Source organism: Equus asinus, chromosome 17 (assembly GCF_041296235.1).
Source record: "Equus asinus isolate D_3611 breed Donkey chromosome 17, EquAss-T2T_v2, whole genome shotgun sequence".
Lineage (NCBI taxonomy): Eukaryota > Metazoa > Chordata > Mammalia > Perissodactyla > Equidae > Equus > Equus asinus.
In genome coordinates, this window is record NC_091806.1 from 39,614,958 (window position 1) to 39,636,032 (window position 21,075).

The following is a 21,075-nucleotide window of genomic DNA, read 5'->3' on the forward strand; positions in this document are numbered from 1 at the left end:
TGCAGCTGGCTTGGGAGCTGAGGGGGGCCCCGCAGGCACCCACCGTGTGTACCTGCCACACACTCCTGACCTGGCGCCCCCCCTGCTGGCCTGCCTCTCCAATACCCCCCTCCCTGCCCCCTGAGCACCCCGCCCTTCCTCTGCAGGGTCAATCTGCCCCCTGAGCAGGTCACGAAGGTGACTGTGGGGCGGTTGCACTTCAGCGAGACCACCGCCAACAACATGCGCAAGAAGGGCAAGCCCAACCCTGACCAGAGGTGAGCAGGCTAGACCCTGCCCCGGGGCCCTCCGTTTCTGAGGAGGAGGGGCAGGGAGATACCACCCTGTGTGGCACAGAGTCCCACAGACCGACCCGTGTTACAGATGAGGGACCTGAGACTCAGAGCCCTCAACTGACTTGAGGACGGGACAGCAGAAGCCTGGCTTCTGATTAAGGAACCGCTCTGTGGCTTCCTAGCTGTGGGCCCTGGGGAATTTCTGCCCCCTGGTGGAGACTCACATTCCTCCTCTGTAGGATGAGGTGTTAATGCCCACTTCCTGGGGGTGCGGGGAGCCTGTGGGAGATGACTGAGTGGCAGTTTTGTGCACTGTACCTCTCCCCGGGAAGTGTGGCTGGTGGGCAGGGGCAGGTGGGGCCGGACCCTGGGTGCCTCTAAGAGCCCTGTGTGCCCCAGGTACTTCATGCTGGTGGTGGCCCTCCAGGCCCACGCACAGAACCAGAACTACACGCTGGCTGCCCAGATCTCGGAGCGCATCATCGTGCGGGTGAGGGCCACCTTCTCCCAGGGGGTTGAGAGTCCTCCTCAGAGCGGGGAGAAACAGCACCCAGGAGAAATACTGGGGTACTGGGGAGTCAGGAGCTGGAGTGCTGATCCTGTTGTGCACTGGCTGTGCGGCCTTGGGCAAGGCTCCCACCCTCTCCGGGCTGCAGTTGTCTCCTTCACAGTAAAGCATGGAGGTGGACAAGAGCTGGTAGCCTTCTGAGATCCCACTAGTGACTGAGAGTTGCCACAATGGGAGGGACAGTTTAAGTTGGGCATGGTGGGGTGAGGAGCCCTGGCTGGAGCTGGAGGGGTGGCTGCGGGGCTTCCCCCTTTCCCAGGGCGCTGCAGGCCCCCGTCCCCCAGGACTGATCCAACCGCAACTTGCACTAGGCCTCCAATCCAGGCCAGTTTGAGAGTGACAGCGACGTGCTGTGGCAGCGGGCGCAAGTGCCCGACACCGTCTTCCACCATGGCCGTGTGGGCATCAACACTGACCGGCCAGACGAGGCGCTGGTCGTGCACGGCAACGTCAAGGTCATGGGCTCGCTCATGCACCCCTCAGACCTGCGGGCCAAGGAGCACGTGCAGGAGGTGGGGGCGGAGCTGTGGGCGAGGGGCGGGGCGAGCCGAGCTGCGAGGGGAGGGGCTGGTGGCAAGGGCGGGCTGCGAGGGGCGGTGCTGCTTGTGTGGGCGGGGCTCGTGGGAAGGGCGGGGCCAGATGGAGGGGTGGGGCTGCAGGGGAAGGAGGAGGGGGTGGCAGGCCCTGGATCAGGGGACCCAGGTAGCAGGGTCTCCTCTCCACACTGCAGCCTCGGGGCTGCCGCCCTGCAGGGCTCCGGGGCCCGCTCCCGACGGGCCCGGGAAGGGAGGGGTTCAGTCTAGGTCCTGGCTCCCGCACAGGTGGACACCATGGAGCAGCTGAAGAGGATCTCGCGCATGCGCCTGGTGCACTACAGATACAAGCCGGAGTTTGCCGCCAGCGCTGGCATCGAGGCGACCGCGGCGCCGGAGACGGGTAGGGACCGGCCTGCGCGGATGGGGCTGGGGTCCGGGAACCCAGTAACCTCAGCCCTCGGTAACCCAGCCCCTGTCCTCTGGCAGTTCTGTGTCCCTGTCTTCTGGAAACCCTACTCTCGGGAACCTCTCCCCTTGACTTCTGGAACTCCGCCCCCGGGAATCCCGCCCTCTAGAAGTCCCGCCCCTCAGCCCCTGGGAAAACGCGCCTCCCCAGGACCCGGGTACCTTGCCCCTTGACATTGGAAGCCCTGGAATCGGGGTCCTGGCATCCTCGCCCTTTGGCTCCCTAGATGATTCCTGCCTTCATCCTCCTGGATCCCTGCCCCCTTCCCCTGAGTTCCCCCTGGATTCCTTACTCCCAGGAATCCGCCTCTCCCTTCAGCCCCGGGAACCCCACACCTTGACTCCCCTGGAACTACAACCCTGTGAACACTTCCGTGGGAAGTGGAAGCCCCTTGCTTCAAGGCTCCTTAGAACCCAAATCTCTAGCCCTCAGAACTTCGCCCTCTCTAATCCCTGCCCCCTCCTTACATTAGACTTGTCCCTCCCCAGGTGTGATCGCCCAGGAGGTGAAGGAGATCCTGCCTGAGGCCGTGAAGGACACTGGAGACGTAGTCTTTGCCAATGGGAAAACTATAGAGAACTTCCTGGTGGTGAACAAGGTCTGCAGGGTGGGGGAACTGGAGGGGACCTAAGGGGCAGAGGGATGCCAGCTGGAAGGCATTCACCTCCTCCATAGAGATGGGGGCACTGAAGTGCAGAGGCAGGAGCAGCCCAACTCTCTCTCATGATGCCTCCAGAGCCCCCTCCCCACCCCCCCAGGGAAGGGGAGGGCGTTCAGCGCGGGAAGCTGGGGACTTGCGCTCTATGGCTGTGTGGTCAAGGGCAAGAGCAGCCTCGCTGAGGGTCATTGCCTTCTCTGCAAAAGGAGGGAAACAATAGTAACTGCCAAGACATTCTCCTGTGGTTATTGCAAAGCTTACACATGTGGTTTATTGTGAGGATGATGTTTGTAACTTACCTGGCATGAGGCTGGGCACCGAAGAGCATGTTGTATGTTTCAGCCTCTGCTGAATAAAAGTGCTGAAGTCTGAGACACCATGTTCATTGGAGCGGGGAGGGCAGAAGGCCAGAGCCTCCGAGAGATGGAGAGTTCCGATGAGCAGGGTGGGGGCTGTTCAGGCAGGCTGGATGGCCCAGGCAAAGGTGCAGAGGTGGGGATGCTATTTGGGCCCACAGAGAGCGGTGGGAGCTGAGGCTGGCCTGCATAGGGAGGCCTGGAGGGGCTCCTCTTCTGCTCCCCACTGGGCCTGTAGCCTGGGGCTCCCGGGAGCTGACTGTGCCCTCAACATTGGCCCATTGGCTGTGGCAGGAGCGCATCTTCATGGAGAATGTGGGTGCTGTGAAGGAGCTGTGCAAGCTGACCGACAACCTGGAGACACGCATTGATGAGCTGGAGCGCTGGAGCCACAAGCTGGCCAAACTGCGGCGACTTGATAGTCTCAAGTCCACTGGCAGCTCAGGCGCCTTCAGGTGGGGGCATGGGGTGGGGGAGGGCAAGACCCCCTTCCCAGAGGCACCTCTTACCCTGGCTCTCTTGCTGCAGCCATGCAGGGAGTCAGTTCAGCCGGGCAGGCAGCGTCCCCCACAAGAAGAGGCCCCCCAAGGTGGCCAGCAAGGTGAGGGTGGGCAGGAATGGGGGGCAAATAGACCAGGGGCCTCCCCATCCCCCATAGTGTCTCCTTCCAGCTTGCATCTCTCCAGGCTCACTGACTCCACGCGCTTCCCCTCTCTTCCCAACCCTCTGGCCCTCCCAGCCTCCAGTTTCTCTTTCTCACCCTCTGCCCCCGGGGGGAATGAGTAGACCTTGGCTTCCCCACCTCCAGCAGAGCCCACAGTAGACGAACCCGTGGGCTCCCTAAGTCTGGACCTTGTCTGCTTCTTCCCCTTTTCTTCCTGGTCCTCAGTCATCGTCTGTGGTCCCAGACCAGGCCTGCATCAGCCAGCGCTTCCTGCAGGGAACCATCATTGCCCTGGTGGTGGTCATGGCCTTCAGGTGACTTGTCCTCTAGGCTCTGGGGGTGCTGGCTGGGGGAGTCAAGCTGCCCATGGGCCCAGGCCTGGGGGAAGAGGAAGATGTGACCTGGGAGACCAAGTGGCTGAGGTCTTGCGGAAGGAGGTGGGCTGCCTTGTGCTGTCTTGTCCCTCAGGGCTGGGGAGACCAGTGTACCCCTGGGGGCCCAGCCCCTGGGCCCAAGGACCACAGGCCTTACCCTAGAGAGAGGGCACTGGACGGTGGCTCCAGCTCTAACTGTGGCCCTTTTCTGTGGCTCCCAGCGTGGTGTCCATGTCCACACTGTACGTGCTGAGCCTGCGCACTGAGGAGGACCTGGTAGAAACTGATGGGTATGTCCCTGGCGGTCCGGCTGTGGCCAAGCTGCCAGGCCAAGCGGGGCTTCGGTGGGCCGCCCAGGGTCAGAGGAGCCAAGGAGGCTGTGTCTTCTCAAGGGGGTTTCCCAGGGTCTCAGCCTGCTGGGGGCTGGTGTGAGTGGGTGGGAAGGGCTCCCTAGGAGGGGAAGCTGTTTTTCCCAGTTCCTGCTGAAGCCGATATTTCTCTGTGGTCTACTCAGTGCTCCTCCGGGTAGCTGGGCCTGAGTCAGTAGCATCCAGGGGGCCCAGGCTGGAACAGGGTGGGAGGAAGGAGGGCCAGGGTGGGAACTTGGGCTCTGCCCCCTGTCACCCGCAGCTCCTGGGCCATCTCTGACTGTGTCTTCTCTTCTCTCCTCCCCGGTGCCTGTCCCCTCCTTTCCTCTCTGCTGCTCCTTAGCTCTTTTGCCGTGTCTACTTCCTGTCTTCTGGCCCTGCTCCGGCCCCAGCACCCTGGGGGGAGCGAGGCCCTGTGCCCATGGTACGTGTGTGGACCAAGCCCCCTCCCTCTTGCCTCTGGCTCCTGCCTCCTTTCCACCTTCCCTGTTCACCTCCTCCTGCCCCTCCTGCTTCTCCGGGACTCCCAGGTCTCCCCGCTCCTGCTCTCCCAGCCCCTCTGAGCTCAGCCCACCCTTCCCCAGCAGGTCCAGCCAGAGCTTTGGGACCACTCAGCTCCGACAGTCCCCTGTGACCACTGGGCTGCCAGGCACACAGCCCTCTTTGCTGCTGGGTGCGTAGCTGGGGTGGGTCTGGAGATAAGGGACGGGGGAGAGGTGGCTGTTTTCTGGCTGGGGGGCTGTGCTGCTCCCCTCTGGCTCACACAGCTTCTGGCCTCCTTCCTCAGTTACCGCCGGCCTGGTCAGCTCAGCTCCGGGTCCAGCCATACGCACTGTGGACCTGTGCTTCAGCCGCCCCTGCCCGGTCGTCTGCTGCTCCTCGTCCACCCCCAGCCCTACTCTTGCCCCTAGTCTTGGCCCCAGCTCTAACCCCAGTCACGGTCTCAGCCCCAGTCCCAGCCCCTCCACCAACCGCTCAGGTATGGCTATCTTGGGGCCAGGCTTGGGTTGGGAGGTGGTTTGTGTGAGTCCAGAGAAAGGCCCCCAAGACTCACTGGTGGGAGGGTCTCCTGGAGCCCAGAATAAGGCTCTGCAGAAAGACTGGGAGGGAACCAAGAGGCATATGGGAGTCACCTAGAGTCTGCAGGGGTCCTAGAGACAGCTGAGCAGGAGGCAGCCAGTTCCCTCTTCTCAGCCTGTCCCTGGTTCTCTCCACAGGCCCCAGCCAGATGGCCCTGCTGCCAGTCACCAACATCAGAGCCAAGTCCTGGGGCCTGTCAGCCAATGGCATTGGCCACTTCAAGCATTCAAAGAGCTTGGAGCCTGTGGCTAGCCCTGCAGTCCCCTTCCCTGGGGGGCAGGGCAAAGCCAAGAACAGCCCCAGCCTCGGTCTCCATGGCCGGGCCCGCCGAGGAGCCCCCCAGCCTGGCCTGAGCCCTGTTCAGCCCACTCAGGCCCAGGACCAGCCAGGTACATGCTCTGCCGCCCCACCTCTCAGCCCAGCCCAGCAAGGCTCCCTCGCCAGGGCCCATTTCAGCCCAGTCACGTGAAGGCCTGGGTGCAGAACTGTCAGTCAGCAGACGTTTGCAGAGCATTACTAAGTACCAGGACTCAGGCCTGGAGCCTCAGATAGATCGCCTCATTGATTCCTCATGACACTCCTGCAAGACAGGAACTGTCCCATGGTTCAGAGGAGGAAATGGAGACGTAGGTAAAGTGACCTGCCCAGGGTTGTACAACCTGTCCGTGGCAGAGCTGGAATTTGATCCCAAGTTGGCCTGACTCCAGGCCTGCCTCCTTCTGTGTCACCATGCCAGGGCAAGGAGGGTGCTGTACAGGGTCCCCCCAATTTTTCCAAACCTCAAACCCTTGGTTTTAACAAAGCCAGAGAATGCTTTATTGCAGAGGTTTTCAAACCAGGCTCCCTCTGAGGGCTGCCCTGCAGGTTGAAGGGGAGGCCAAGAGCCAAGAGCCTTCAGCCTGGTGGCAATGCTCCAGGTACTGGGCCTCCTCATCAACTTTCATTTGGTGAGTTTTGTGGCTTAAAAAAAAAAAGAAGCTTTGAAACTGTGGCTTGCCGAGTCTGAAGTTCAAAGTGATGAGGGAAACCCCATGGGTGCATGCTCACCAGACAGCCATTTCCTGGGCCTCTGCTCTGTGGCTGGCTCTGTACAGGGCCCTGGGGGTGATGGAGACAGACATGCCCCGCCCCCAAAGAGCTCACAGACACCGAAACGCAGGAGAGTGTGAGGCTCTGAGGGGACGTGCAGGCAGCTGGGCACCTGGGGAGGGCACTCTGTCGAGGCTGGGGTGGGGAGGTGATCAAGGAAGGATCTGGAAGGTGACGTTGGAATTAAGTGTCTGAAGGACAGTGAGAGTTCACCCAGAAGAGGAGTGGGAAGGGCCCTTTCCATCTTGTCTGTATGTGATACCCGTCCATGGGTCCATGGGGTGTTCTGGGTCCTGCTGGGGTCCTTGGGTGTCTCTTGGAGCTGAAAATGGACCAGGTCTAGCAAATGCTCAGTGGCTAGTGGCCCCAGCTTCCCCCTCTTGGGGGGGGATGGTCAGGCAGCAGCAAGCCTGTAGGTGAACTGAGATAAACAAGAAAGCCTTGTGCCCCCCACCCCACCGTCACCCTTCAGTCCCACCCAGCCAGCCAGTCTGTGGCGGGTTGGTCCAGAGAGGGCCACACGCAGTGGTGTGCTGGTGTTTAACAGTTGGCTCTCGGGGTGGGGGTCGGGGAAGCCCTGATTTGCCTGTGTGAATACTCCCACTGTGGCTGATTTCAAGCTACCAAGTTGACATCACTGAAGCCAGAGCTGGGCAAAGATGTGTGCGATGGGGAACACAGGCCTGAGGGGCAGGCTCCTCTACAGCCCTGGCAGGGGATATGGAAGAGCCATCCCTGCTCCTGGGCATTCTGGTTCTGTCAAGCAGGCAGACCTCAGGCTCATGGGAACCGGCTGGTGCTCGGGCTGCTAGGGAAGAGGGTGGTGTGACCCCAGCCATTGTGGGGGTCTGGAAAGAACAACCTGGAACTTATTCATCCTAAGGTGGGAGTGACCGATCCCAGTCTGGCAAGGAAAGGCTTGGCTGCTTCTCATTTGTGTCCTGCCTTGTCACCCTGCTCCCTGCCCCAACGGCCTCTCTCCTTGCAGACCCAGTGCCCTCCCTGACCTCCATCCAGGTGCTGGAGAATTCGATGCCCATCACCTCCCTGTACTGCGCCCCAGGGGATGCCTGCAGGTGGGCCTGGCTCCCTCCCTTCACCCCAAGGACAGGTTCCCTCAGGTGACATGAGCTCAGGCAGCACAGATGTCCAACTCTTGTTCCCCTCAGGGAGGAGCTTCCCCCCCAAGGCGGGGCAGCCCCTTTCTAGGCCCTCGAAGGGCTCCAGTGTAGACTGGGGGCTGAGGAGTCGACGGGGGGGCCTTCAGCAGGCTGGCCTTGGGCTAAGGAGCCAGCTTTGCCCTTTCAGGCCTGGCAACTTCACCTACCACATCCCCGTCAGCAGCAGCACCCCGCTGCACCTCAGCCTGACCCTGCAGATGAAGTGAGTGCCAGCGCCAGGGAGCAAGGGCTGCGGTGGTCCTGGGCAACCTGGCGAAGGGGGCCTGGGAGGGATGATGCTAAGTTTATCGCCTGCCCCATCCTTCACTGGCTCTGGGACCCAGGCAATCTCTGGGCTTCAGCGCTCCTGTAAAATGGGCTGCTGCCTCCTGGGGGTGTGAAGACCACGCGGGATGGTAGGTGGGGAAGGGCCGGTAGCTGTTAGGACCCTGACTCTTATGCCTCCTTCTCAGGTTGTGGGATGTGGTGGCTGTTTCAGTGGGGCAGGGCGGGTGGAGTGGAGGGCTGGCTGGGCGGGGCTGGCGCTGAGGAACTCGGAAGCCCACTTCCTTGCTGACTGGCCTTCCCCCAGCTCCTCATCTCCCGTGTCCGTCGTGCTGTGCCGCCTCATGTCAAAGGAGGAGCCGTGTGAGGAGGGGGGCTTTCTGCAGAGCCTTCACACCCACCAGGACACCCAGGTAGGGGCCAGCTAGGCCCCAGAGCTTCCTCTGCCCTGGCACAGCTGGGCCCCCAAACGGGAGAGGGGAGGGAGCCAGGGCTCAGAGTGAAGGCGGCTCCATAAGGGACACTTCAGGGCCTGGGCCTCTGTGCCTTGGGGAGGGGGGCATGCGTGCACCTTGCTGCTGAGCATCTTCTCAGCCCTGTCCCTGCTCTGACCCATCCTTGGCCCTGTCCCGACAGAGCCTGGGGAAGAAAACAGCTCCATGAAGACCAACTGGAATGAGTGCAGTGGTGGGGACAGGGCGGGTGTCCTTGGCACCCACAGCAGGGAGAGCTAACCTGGTCTGGTCTCAGGGTCAGGACAGCCACCCACAAAAGTCATGTTTAACTAACACGAGACCTGAAGGATGATTTGGGGTCAGCTGGGGAAGGAAGAGGACGGTGCCTCAGGAGAACAGCACGTGCAGAGATCTGGAAGCCAGGGAGGGCGCCGCCTGCTGGCAGGGCTGGAACTGTGTGTGCAAGGGCTGAGAGTCCGGGGACAGCAAGAAGCCCGCCCTCAGGCTCAGGCTGGGCAAGTGGCATGGTTCGAGCTATGATTTTGGAAGAGCCCTTGGGCTACATGTAGAGGGCTAGCTCCTGCTCCGGGAACCAAACGGCTGGGTCCCTGTCACTGGCCACGTGACCCAAAGTTGTGACTCTCAACACAAATGAAGGAAATTTCTTCTCATCCATTCATGTGTTTATTCAACCAGTATCTGTCAGGGCCTCCCTGTCCCAGGCCCAGTGCTGGGCCAAGCTGTGGGGAGACAGAGCTGGGGTAGACATGGGCCTGGCCTTCCAAGAATGCCTTCTCTAGCTGGGGAGAAAAGATGTGCAGAAAGTAACCTGAGTAGAGGATGGAGTGAGCGAGCCTCAAAAGGGGCCCAGGCCCTGTGACCTTGCAGAGAAGACAGCACCTGAGTGGAGGGAGAGCCTGGCCGGATGCTCCTTAGACGGGGAGCTGAGGCCTGAGCCCACAGAGTATAGGGGCCAGGTAGGAGGTGGGCCAGCTGCATGCGGCCAGGCCTCACGCTACCCGGCAAGGGCGAGCATGACAGACCTGGGTTTGAATCCCAGCTCTGCTGCGTGTCCACTGGTGATTTTAGGCAAGCAACTCAGTTCCTTCATCTAGAAACAGCATCACCTTATTGGGGTGTGGTGAGGATGGGGTCAATGAAATACTTGGATGTGCCTGGAGCATAATGGGTGCAAGGGAAGGGAGGCAGGGGCCAGGGGGCACGGCTGTGGACTTGAAGGTATTTGGCATAGTCTGCATAGAGGGTGCCTGCCATTGCTTCCCAAAGCAGAACCTGCTCCCTCTGATCTCTCTGCTTTTACCCTTCAAAAACCTTGCTGAGAGTCCAGGGCTGTGATGGCTGTGGCGCGAGGGATGCTGGTTGGGATAGGGGCAGGGGCTATCCTGACCCTTCTCCCTTCTCTCTCCAGGGCACTTCCCACCAGTGGCCAGTAACTATCCTGTCCTTCCGTGAATTCACCTACCACTTCCGCGTGGCACTGCTGGTGAGCACAGACACCCCACCTGTCCCCAGAGGTCCAGGTACCTGTATCTCAAGTGTGGGGCTTGGGGAGGGGTGGGGGGGTTTGCAGAGCGCATGGAAGGACTTGGGACACAGTGTCAGGCAATGTGAGCAGGGGGAGTTGCCTCCTGCCCTGCACCTCCAGAGCCGCCTCACCCATTCCTGCTGCCCTTCCACTCAGGGTCAGGCCAACTGCAGCGCGGAGGCTCTGGCCCGGCCAGCCACAGACTACTACTTCCACTTCTACCGCCTGTGTGACTGAGTTGCCTTCCTCAAGGCAGCACCACACCAGGGCCCGGGGGTCCCTGGGCGCCCCTTCCACACTGGATGCAATGGTGTTACACTGGAGCCTGCCGCCCGCCATCTCTCTGCCGTTCACTGGCACTCCCTCAGAGAGACTGAGCCGGGCTTGGCCCTCCCCGAGACTGGTGAAACTGGAAGTCCTCACACTGGAGTTGCTGTTCCTGCTGGTCGCCCCTCACACACCATGGAGGAAGCCAGAGAGAGACCTGTGGGGCCAGGACAGGACCAATTCACATCTGTCCAGATATGGTGGGTGGAGGGCTGGCTTCAGGTGCCCTGGAGGCAAGGGAAAGCCTGTGACTGTCCAGAGCCCACCCTCCCTGCCCCTCCTTTGAGACTGGGAGCCACCCGCTTTTGGAGAGGACCTGCCCACTTTTGAGAGCAGCGGGGGGCCTGGATGAGCCCTAAGAGACTTGGCTGGACCCATGAGTCGGCAGAGGGCAGACAGCCTTCATCCTCAAAGCTGCTCCCTGGGGGTGGCTAGGTGGTGGACGTTTGGGGTTTGCCTGTTACGCTGGACTTGGACTTATAAGCTTTAAGAGTGGCCCAGGAGGTCTCTTCTTTCCCGGCAAACTTGGCTCCTAAGAGCTCCCAGGACAGCTGAAGCCCTTGGATGGGCTGGAGACTGACCATGTGCCTTACGTACACTTAGTGCCTGGCTGAACCATGGGGGCCAGTGGGCCAGGTAAGCCTTGGACCCTTGAACCTGGAGTATCTGCGGAGGGAAGGTCCCGGTGAGTCCCCAGATGGCGTTGTTGCCCCATGGCCTGGACCCCTGGAGCTTCCAGAGCTCACAGTAGTGTCAGTGACCCATCACTCTCTCTGAGCAGAGGAGCAGGAATCCCTACAGGGCAGTAGGCCGGTCTTGGCTGGTGGGTGGACGCAGACAGCTTTGGCTGTTGTTAATGAATTACTAAAATGCACTTAAACCAAGGGCAGGAGTGGAAGGAGGGAGATGGAAAGCCCAGGGTGGGCCAGAGCCCTGGCTCTGATCCGTCCCACGGAGCCTCAAGACCATCCCACTCCTGACCACCATGCCTGGCCTCTCCCTCCACTCTTGTTTGCTGGTGGCCTCGTCTCCCCAAATCAGGGGCTCCTGTGCTGGGCTCGGACAGCGAAGCTGGAGAGACCCGTGCTTGGCAGGAGGCCCCATCTCTGCCACTCCTCCCAGGAGCGAAGCAGTGGGCCTGGCTTATGAAGTCTCATCGCAAGTGCCAACGTTAGTGGCACTTAGTGGGTGCCTGGAGCATTGAGGCCACATCCAGGCTCACGGAAGGAGGGTGGAAATCATTCAGCCATGTCTGCAGGGTTCAGGAAGGAGGCCGGGACTGACCCTCCTTGCTGTGATACTCTGCCACTTCGTTGGGAACCAGGCCTTGCCCCTCTCCTGCTTCCCATTCTCCGCTTTGAATGGGAGGCCTTTTGGTGGGGAAGCTGCATCTTGAAGCAGCCTGTGAACTGTGGGCCCCCTCTGCCGTAGATCTCAGAGCACTTCTCAGGATGGGGAAACACCAGGGGAATTTAGGGGACAGCAGGAGTACCCTGCCTCCCAGTCCCCTCTGCCACGTGGTCCCACCCCCTCAAGCTGACATAGGAATTACATGGCTCCGCACACCACGCAGGGGTGGAGCCTTACTTAGGACTACTCTGTTCTCCCTCCTCCCCCTGGGGGAACTCTCCCTGTAATGCCTTAAAACTGCCGAGACCTGCCCCTTGTAATAGGATTCTTGGGCTCCCTCAGTCGGGGTGCAAGTTCTTGGACTGCAGCCCCTCAGTCTTTAACTGGAAAGTGACCCTCCACTGCCCCCTGGAGCCCATGTGGACACAGTATAGCCCCAATTTGGTTAGCAGCTGGCTGTTTCCATGCCTGGGGAGGGGGTCCTCAGTGCAAGGATTGGGGCCAAGCTGGGGCTCCAAGCTGCTCGAGGGGGGTCAACCTTGGACCAAAGTTGCCTTAAGCCCAATAAGGTTAAAGTGCTTCAGGGAAGGCAAGTCAGCCACCTGCTGGAGGCTGACAGCAGCCTAGGTGGCACTAGTGAGCAGGGGTCTGGGCTCCATCCCCTCCCAGGGCCCAGCAGCCATCCCTCCCTCCCCCTCTCCCCTTTGGCATTTATTCCCGTAGCCACTGGGCTAATCTCCCCCAAGCTTCAAGCTGTACAGAGGGCCTCTCCATGCACAGTCCCCACCCACATTACCTCCCCTGCAAAAGCCTGCGTGTGCATAGAGCGCCCCCTCCGTCCCAGTTAACTCCCAGTTCCTGTCCCTGAGCTTTGACTCATATTTATCGCGTACCAACTCTGACTCTGGAGTGGGCAGAGGGAAGCAGCCCCGGGCCTGCTTGCCTCCTGTCCCCTGAACTGTCCTTTTCTTCTGAAGTAAATATACGTATATAAATAAATGTATAAATACTGCTTTGTATCTCAGCTTGCCTCCCCGTCTCTTCTTGAGATTGTTCTGGTGGGAGATGGAGTCGCCTGTGGGGCCGGGACCAAGTGGAAGCTCTGGGGCCGCTGAGCCAGAGGGATGCTTTGCCCTCCGTTATCCTTCTTAGCTTCATGCAGGCTGGGGAACATGACTCAGCAGCTGCCTCGCCTAGCCACACCCCACAGACCTACAGCTGCCCTACTTGGGTTCAAAGTAGCCACATTAGGGAAAAGCCTTCTTGGGGACAAGCTGAGCCTCTTGAGGGTCCCCAGCTCAGAGAAGGGTGGCTACATTTAGAGGAGGGGACTGGCCCGGGGCAGACTTGCTTGGTGCGGGTTTCAGGAGAAGTTTGCTCTAGGAACAACAGACGAGGGTAGGCCTGCCCCCTTCCTATCCACAGGTAGGCCTTCAACTCCAAGGACAAGACAGCCCTCCCACACCCGCCTCGCCCCTCAAAGGTAGAGGGCACGGCTTCCCAGGAGCAGGAACCGACTGAAAGGCAGAAGAGAAATGGGAAGGGGTGGGACTGGCACCCAGCACCAGCACCACCCCCACGCCGCAGAATGGGCACCAGAGGGACTGTCACACATCTGCCTTTATTGTGAGCAGCAGGTGGGACACTTCTAGCAATGGTAAAAAAATTAATTTACAAAAGCAGGGATTCAGTGAAGCCACCTGGTTGGAACCTGAAAGAGAGGGGTATCAAAAATGAGACCAAGGACCCTCATTTGACCCACTTTTCTCACTGAACCCCTATGCTCCGGGAGCAAGGGCTGGCAGGCACACTCCTTTGATGCTGGGCCACCAGGGCCGATTCTCAGTGACTTGTCTGGTGGATTATCTGCAGCAAGGTTTTTTGGTTTTTTAAAAATCACTTAGTCAAGATTTATTTCAATGACTGAAAACACCGAGACTAACCAAGATGGTACTCCTTGCTGAAGTTCTAAGTCCCAGATCCTGACCCCCTTCTAGCCCACTCCCCAGGAGTCTCTCTAAGACAATGGTGTGACTTGCAAGATTGCAGCTGTGTAACCACGGGAAGCCTGTGCCCAAAGCCCTACGCAGGACACCCCAAAGCCCACCTGAGGCCCTGGGCAGTGTGGAGACCCCTGAATGGACAAGGTAGGTCACGCTCAGTTCAAATCCCCATTAAGGACAGGGAAAGAGGCACATGTGCCTGGCGTCCCCATCCACTCTGCTGAGTCTGTCTCCACTGCCCAAAGGGTCGTGCAGGCCTGAGGACCTGGTGGCTTCTCCAGTGTCCCACCCTGTCACAGCTCTTACCCTTGGGGGCTCACACGTAGATGCCGACCCAGAGTAGCAAGAAGAGGACTCCAAAACCCATGAAGAGCGAGGCCACCAGAGAGATGAGGAGCTCTTTGTAGATATCCCGAGTGTACTTGGTGGAGGTGACCTCATAACTGGCAGGGCGATTAAGGAGAAGAAAAGGGATGGACTGCGCAGGGCAGGGAGCCTGGCCAGTGCACCTCTGGGAGAAAGGTCTGGGCAAAGGGCCTCTGGTGCTCCGTACCACCCCTCCACCACCCATGAAGAAAATAAGACCCAGAGAGGTTACGTCACTTGCCCCAGGTCACACAGCTAATGAGTGGCAGAGCTGGGACTAGCCCTCAGATCTCCTGACACCTCAGTGCACCCCTCCTTATACCAGTTTTCAACTTCAGGTCCCCTATCCCCAACCTCCAGTGCAGCCAGGCCCTCTGTTTACTATCCTGGAAGTCTGAAGAGCAAACTGAGCTCACCTGAACTTGGAAGATATGGGCACTACCTAACCTGGGACATCCAGAGCCTTCCCTTGACTTCCATCCCTCCCCCATCCTCATGCCAGAACAAAACTGACAGGGTGCATGTGCCCCACGTGGTTTCTCCCTCGGTTTCCCACGTCACTAATTCTGGCCCACGGGCTGCTCAGCAAAAGGATACACAAAGAACCAGGCGGTGAAGAACATGCCAATGGCCAACAGCACCACAGTCAGATGGGGGAAGACAGCCGGGTTCACTGGGCTGGTGTATCTGCTCATGGCCTCAAGCTCCTAGGGGAGGACATGAGATCAGAGCCATTGAAGAATCCCACGACTTCAACCTGGGGGGACCACGGGGTCATCAAGGAGCCTTGGGCTGCTTGTGCCTGCTAAAGGCCTGTTTCAGCCTGGGAAATACGGAAATCCTTCAGAACCAACATCAGGTGATTCAGTGTGGGAAGGACAACAATTACATCTTACACAAAGGGGGCCCTTTGTCTTTTGCTAAGAAGGGGAGCTGAGAATCAGAGGCTGAAACACAGAAGGTGACTGATTAGCTATGCATCAGTGGTCCATAACATCACCTGAGGCCCCCCACCGCTATGAAAAAAACGTGATGAAACGCATGAACTCTGCCTGGGAAAAGCCACATATTAAAAAAAAGTCGGCCTATAATTTTAAGAGCTTTATGGACCCATATCTGTAGACCCCAAGCTAAGAATCCCTGTTGTAATTCACGCAGCCAGGACCAGTACCCAGATCTCAACTGCTAATTCTATAGTCTTCCCGCTACACGATTATGGAATCTCAGGATCTCCACGCGGAAGACATCAGTCAAAATTCTGGCTCTAGTGAATAACATGAGCCTCAGTAAGGAGTTACAATGATATCTGTCTCCCAGGGTTGACGTATGATTTAAGGAAGATGACAAACGTCAAAGGACCTAGCTCAGGGCCTGCCATATAGTAAGCAGCTCATCAATAGGTGTTTGTTTCCTTCCCAAAGTTATGGGAAGATTATGAGATCATGCCAGTGAAAGAGGGCTGCAAACGTCAAGTTCGGTACAAATGTTAACTTCCATTGTCCACCCACCGGCCAACGCTTCTAAAACCCAGAACATAACAACTCGGGAGAAGTAAACTGATCCTATTGTTCTAAGAGACACTGCAATTCAGTTCCGTACACATTTATGCCCCCCCTGAAAACGACAGACAATCGCTGCCATTTATGGAGCCTCCGATGGCAGGCCCTGTGTTTGGCACTGGGAATACAAAGATGAATAGACATCATCCCAGGGCTGGCTGCACGTCAGACGGTGGTCACTAGGAGGCGTGGCAGATAACAAAGAGGTCCGTGACACGTGGCGAGAGGTCTGTACCGAGGCTGCGGGAGCTCCCAGGAGGGAGCGGCCAAGTGCCCCAGAGACTTGGAAGTGCTTCACCAAGAAGGTGACATTTGCCCAGGGCCTTGTAGGATGAATACGAGTTCGGCAAGGGGAAGAACTTGCCAGGTAGAGAGAGCTTGAACACAGGTAACAGAGACAAAAGCTCGAAAGTCTTAAAAATGCACCTCAAGTCCCTCACCCTTAAAAATCGCGAGATCAAAACCTCAGCCTAAAGAGGCCACGGCAGGATGCTTCCCCTCCCCGCCCCTCAGCCCAAGCCGGAGGATACAGGAGCCTCCCGCTCTCGAGAGCTCGGGCGTCTGAGGTCTCTGCGAGAGAGACGGGGCGTGGGACGGGCACCGACGGGTCCCCACAGCCCTGTCGGGAACTCCCCTCAGCCCTCTCACCATTTTGCCGGGCTCAGGGTATCCGCCGCTCTGCCACCGGAAGAACACGTCGGCGGGAGCAGGCGCCCTGTTCGGCCGGAAGAGGAAGTGCGGCCGCGCCCTTGGCATTGTGGGACTTGTAGTCCTGTGGTTTCGGGTATAGAGGGAGCTGGGGACCTGCGGGGGCCTGATATGGAGTAGGGACAAGTGGTGGAGAAGGGTAGAGCAGGGTCGCTGAAAGAGTCCGTTCACCCTGGCGAGACTGTCGGCCGTGAGAGAAGCTGGCTGAGGAGATCGGGGCCTGAACTACACTTCCCAGGAGGCTGTGCACCGCGGCGGGTCACGTGACGGGAGCGCGGGCTTTGGAAGGCGGCTGAGGGAGAGGGTACCCGCGGTCGCGCTGAGAGAGGTGCTGGCTGAGGCTTGTCGTGGGGGACACCGGACCAAGCGCTCGCTGCCGAGGCCTCGCGCTCCAGAGGCCAGGTGAGACCCCACGGGAAGCGCCTCCGAGGGCGGCGGGGTCGGCTCTGCATCGGGGGCCGTGGAGGGCCGTGTGCGGCGCGCGGAGCCGAGGCGAGGGCGCCGGGCTGCCACTTTCCCGCCGCGGGACGGTCGCGAAACCTCGAGCCTCTTTCTTCGTGTGTAGAGAGAGGATAATAGCTTCCCCTTTATAGCGACCCCTTTACGGGGTCGTTGTGTGTTTTGACTTAAGACCCTGGTTGAGAAATGTTTTTTAATCTTGACCCCTTTGCTGCCCATCTCTCTGGGATGCTGCGGGAGGATAACGGGCTGACAAGGCATTGTCCGCTCTGGACACGTGCTAGCAAAGCAGGCGGCTCGAGGCATGAGACAGGATCGAGAGGCTTCTGCGGGGGGAACGTTTGCAGAGCCCTTCGTGTATGTTCAGAGTTTCTCGTCTGTTATCTCAGTTAAGCCTGGCAGTCATTCTGCAAGACAACCGTGCTTATCATCTTATTTCCTACACGGGAAAACCAAACTTCACTACCTTAGTAATGTCCCACACTAAGTGATGTTACACCGATGGAGAATGGTGGCGCCTAAATGCAAGGCCACTGCCATTCACAAGGGAACTAAAATACGATGGACCTTCTAGAAGGGGCTACAGGATGGCGGGAGGAGGGCACAGCTGAGCGAAAGGGTCTTATCCCAGCCTTTCTCTTGGGTTCCCAGACTGAGGGTAGGTTGGGAGCTAGAGACTGGGTGATCTTGATGCCATGCTGGTGTTTGGACTTAATTAGAAAGAGGAATGTAACAGGATCGCTTATACTTTAGAAAGAACCCTGTGAAGGAAGAGGCAGAACCATCATAAGGCCTAGTATAATATTTGTTAGTGTTGGACACGTTCCACCAGTGGGTACATGATGACTTTAAGTGGCACCCCAAAAATCCTTTTTAATAGCTATATATTTAGGTATAACCCAGGTATGACACAGATATGATTGCTTAAGATGAGTTCTTAAAAAATGGTGTCCATTTAAAGAAAATGTTAAGGGAATGAAAGTACAAGTTTTAGTTGGAAGTTGCAAAAATTAGGAAGGTGATTTGGGCCTGCCTGAAGTTTGGGAAACACTGCCCTAGGTGATATTTGGTAAGGGGCCTGAACCACAGAAGTGCCATCCTGGGCTGAGTGACTACAGCATGGCTAGATCAGGGCCTGGGGTGGAGTAGGAGCCGGGGAATTCATGGTTCAGACTCAGTGGTAGAGATAAAATACAAAACGAGAGTCCTAAAACTGCTGGTAACATCATGATCATGGAAGTGGTGGAAGCTCTTAAGTGCTGACGGGCTTCTGAAGGGAGATTAGAGCAGTCTGTGAGAAAGCCACATATGGATATATATATATGTAAAGAGATTTATCCTAAGGAATTGGCTCAGCTGATTGTAGAGGCTGGCAAGTTTGAAAATTGAAGGGCAGGCCCGCAGGCTGGAAACTCAGGAGTTGATGCTGTAGTCTCGAGGCAGAATTTCTTCTTCAGGAAACCTCCATGTTTGTTCTCAAGACCTTTCAAGTGTCTGCGTGAGGCCCACCCATATCATGGAGGATAATCTCTTTTACTTAAAATCGACTGATTATAAATGTTAACCACATTTACAAAATACCTTCACAGCAACACTTGGTTTAGCGTTTGATGAAATAATTGGGTACTGTAGCCTAGCCCAGTTGACACACAGAACTAACCATCACAGCTGCTAAGAGGAGGTGAGCGGGAGGAATGAGCTGGGGCTGTTCAATGACTGGTGTAAAGGTGCAAAAGAGGAAGGAAGGTGTTGCTCATGAATTGGCAAGAAGATAGATGCTGATGTGTTTTTTTGACCTCTTTACACATTCAGCCGTGTATCATAGTTGCTCTCCTATCTATCACATCTCACCTCCTTTGTTTCGCCAGTATTTGCCTGTCCTTCAGGGCCCAGTTGTACTATTATGATCCCTGGACTCCTTAAGCTGGGCCAGGCACTCTTCTCTGGACTTGCCTGGTCCTTGATGCAGACATCTGTTGTAGCTCTGATTGCAGGCTAGCCCTATTGCTGCCTTAGCCACAAAACTTTAAGCCCCTCAAGGACATCAGCAGTGTCTTATTTCCCTTAGCACCAGTTCAGTTCCTGATGCTCAGGAAGCCTTAGTATTAATTGAGTGGACTCCCTTACTAAGTGTACATTTCTTGAGAATGAGAACTTTGTCTTGTTCATCTTTTCGTCTTCTGCAGTGCTGACGTGGTGTTCTTTCTGTTGCGCTGAATTTGTTTAGCTGAAGGCATGAAGTTGGTGAGATAGCGCTAGTTATAACCCCTGGTCCTTTTGCATCCTTTAAGTTCCTCCTTATCTTACTGGCCTTTCTTTTTTAGCTGCCCCTCCTCTGTGTTGCTATGGGAATTCAAGGCCTGGCCAAACTGATTGCTGATGTGGCCCCTGGTGCCATCCGGGAGAATGACATCAAGAGCTACTTTGGCCGCAAGGTGGCCATCGATGCCTCCATGAGCATTTATCAGTTCCTGATTGCTGTTCGCCAGGGTGGGGATGTGCTGCAGAACGAGGAGGGTGAGACCACCAGCCACCTGATGGGCATGTTCTACCGCACCATCCGCATGATGGAGAATGGCATCAAGCCCGTGTACGTCTTTGACGGCAAGCCACCCCAGCTCAAGTCAGGTGAGCTGGCCAAACGCGGCGAGCGGCGGGCTGAGGCAGAGAAGCAGCTGCAACAGGCTCAGGCTGCTGGGGCCGAGGAGGAGGTGGAAAAGTTTACAAAGCGGCTGGTGAAGGTCACCAAGCAACACAACGATGAGTGCAAGCATTTACTGAGCCTCATGGGCATCCCCTACCTCGATGCGCCCAGCGAGGCCGAGGCCAGCTGTGCTGCCCTGGTGAAGGCTGGCAAGGTCTACGCTGCCGCCACGGAGGACATGGATTGCCTGACCTTTGGCAGCCCTGTCCTAATGCGGCATCTGACTGCCAGCGAGGCCAAGAAGCTGCCCATCCAGGAGTTCCACCTCAGCCGGATCCTGCAGGAGCTGGGCCTGAACCAGGAGCAGTTTGTGGATCTGTGCATCCTGCTGGGCAGCGACTACTGTGAGAGCATCCGGGGCATTGGGCCCAAGCGGGCCGTGGACCTCATCCAGAAGCACAAGAGCATCGAGGAGATCGTGCGTCGGCTCGACCCCAACAAGTACCCTGTGCCGGAAAATTGGCTCCACAAGGAGGCCCAGCAGCTCTTCCTGGAGCCTGAGGTCCTGGACCCGGAGACTGTGGAGCTGAAATGGAGTGAGCCAAATGAAGAAGAGCTCGTCAAGTTCATGTGTGGCGAAAAGCAGTTCTCTGAGGAGCGAATCCGCAGTGGGGTCAAGCGGCTGAGCAAGAGCCGCCAGGGCAGCACCCAGGGCCGCCTGGATGATTTCTTCAAGGTCACCGGCTCGCTCTCCTCAGCTAAGCGCAAGGAGCCAGAACCCAAGGGATCTGCTAAGAAGAAGGCAAAGACTGGGGCAGCGGGGAAGTTCAAAAGGGGCAAATAAATGTTTCCCCTCGTTAAGCCTCCTTGACCCCAGAATATTCGCCTTGCTGTACCCTCAAGAGCTAGCGCTAAAGAAACCGCCACGGGGGCAGGGAGGGGACTGCATCGCTTCTCCAGCACTACCCTCCTCAGTAGTGCTTTTCCCTTTTTTACTTGATCTTATGGCAGGAAAGCCACCGAGGTACTTGGTTTTTCTTCTTTTTTGCTCAGGAAAGTATGTCAGGCTCAAACCACCTCTCAGGCAATTTAATGGACACTGAATCCATTGTCACTTGAAAGTGACAGCAACAAGTTTTGAAGAGGGGAGATGGGGATGAATGGTAAAGATAAATGACTGTACAGGATATCCTGGCTGGCCACCTGGTGGCTGGTGGGAGGTGATGGTGGAACCAGACTGCGCTGGTCTCTGGTTTGGCCTTGGCTCACCCTGAAGGACAGCCATCAGGAAGACCCAGTCGTAACCGATGGGAAGAGCCACTAAGAAATGAGACAGGCCTCTGCTAGAGTCCCTGAAGTTGGCAACAAGGGTTTGATGACTGGGTATGTGTCCTGGGGTGGGCAGACACTTGAACTTGCTATGTAACTTGAGTCTTTACATTTGTATTCAGAGGCGGAAGGTGGAAAGTTCTCATGGCCTCTCTGAGGCAATCAACTGAGTTGAGACTTTGGAATAAGATGCTGTTTTCATGTGCTGTTTTTGTTTTAAAGGTATGAGGAGAAAGAGTCAATAAAATTACAAAAGTCACCAGAATGTCATGTTCTTTGAGAACATTTGAAAACATCTTGAGTGCCCTAGGCTGCAGGTAGAATGTAATAACATGCTGGAATTGCACCCTATTAACAGGTGGTTTGAGAGTGGCCACAAGATGGCGCCGTGCCCTATAGAATGGCGGGAGCAGCTTTGGCGGTATTTCAGCCGTTTGGAGGGGGTGCCTA

At 57.5% G+C, this 21,075-nt stretch overlaps 3 protein-coding genes across 9 annotated transcripts in view; 2 read left to right on the forward strand and 1 right to left on the reverse strand.

Annotated features, from left to right (window-relative positions):
• The window catches only part of MYRF (myelin regulatory factor), a 34,038-nt gene extending 21,457 nt beyond the window's left edge, over positions 1-12,581 (forward strand). For 4 of the 7 annotated variants that reach the window (XM_044749859.2, XM_044749861.2, XM_070487972.1 and 1 more), the window contains 18 exons: positions 147-257; positions 675-765; positions 1,155-1,355; positions 1,665-1,779; positions 2,334-2,443; positions 3,154-3,314; positions 3,388-3,460; positions 3,749-3,837; positions 4,119-4,187; positions 4,609-4,689; positions 4,850-4,938; positions 5,053-5,244; positions 5,483-5,734; positions 7,423-7,510; positions 7,743-7,817; positions 8,187-8,292; positions 9,764-9,838; positions 10,037-12,581. In XM_044749859.2, the coding sequence (XP_044605794.2) occupies positions 147-257; positions 675-765; positions 1,155-1,355; positions 1,665-1,779; positions 2,334-2,443; positions 3,154-3,314; positions 3,388-3,460; positions 3,749-3,837; positions 4,119-4,187; positions 4,609-4,689; positions 4,850-4,938; positions 5,053-5,244; positions 5,483-5,734; positions 7,423-7,510; positions 7,743-7,817; positions 8,187-8,292; positions 9,764-9,838; positions 10,037-10,117 (2,059 nt within the window). In that variant the 3' untranslated portion in view covers positions 10,118-12,581. The remainder of the gene's footprint in view (positions 1-146; positions 258-674; positions 766-1,154; positions 1,356-1,664; positions 1,780-2,333; positions 2,444-3,153; positions 3,315-3,387; positions 3,461-3,748; positions 3,838-4,118; positions 4,188-4,608; positions 4,690-4,849; positions 4,939-5,052; positions 5,245-5,482; positions 5,735-7,422; positions 7,511-7,742; positions 7,818-8,186; positions 8,293-9,763; positions 9,839-10,036) is intronic. The other 3 variants (XM_070487968.1, XM_070487969.1, XM_070487970.1) reach the window with 3 other exon arrangements.
• A 578-nt stretch (positions 12,582-13,159) lies between these two features.
• TMEM258 (transmembrane protein 258) lies at positions 13,160-16,256 on the reverse strand. Its single transcript, XM_014866937.3, has 4 exons — positions 16,134-16,256; positions 14,524-14,633; positions 13,867-14,003; positions 13,160-13,268 (listed from the first exon to the last, which is right to left on the reverse strand). Exons 1-3 carry the CDS (start codon positions 16,239-16,241, stop codon positions 13,877-13,879), a joined length of 345 nt encoding a protein of 114 aa, XP_014722423.1. The 5' UTR covers positions 16,242-16,256; the 3' UTR covers positions 13,160-13,268; positions 13,867-13,876.
• A 125-nt stretch (positions 16,257-16,381) lies between these two features.
• On the forward strand, positions 16,382-20,884 carry FEN1 (flap structure-specific endonuclease 1). The gene is made up of 2 exons (XM_014866935.3): positions 16,382-16,595; positions 18,977-20,884. Exon 2 carries the CDS (start codon positions 18,998-19,000, stop codon positions 20,138-20,140), a length of 1,143 nt encoding a protein of 380 aa, XP_014722421.1. The 5' UTR covers positions 16,382-16,595; positions 18,977-18,997; the 3' UTR covers positions 20,141-20,884.
• The last annotated feature ends 191 nt before the right edge of the window (positions 20,885-21,075 follow it).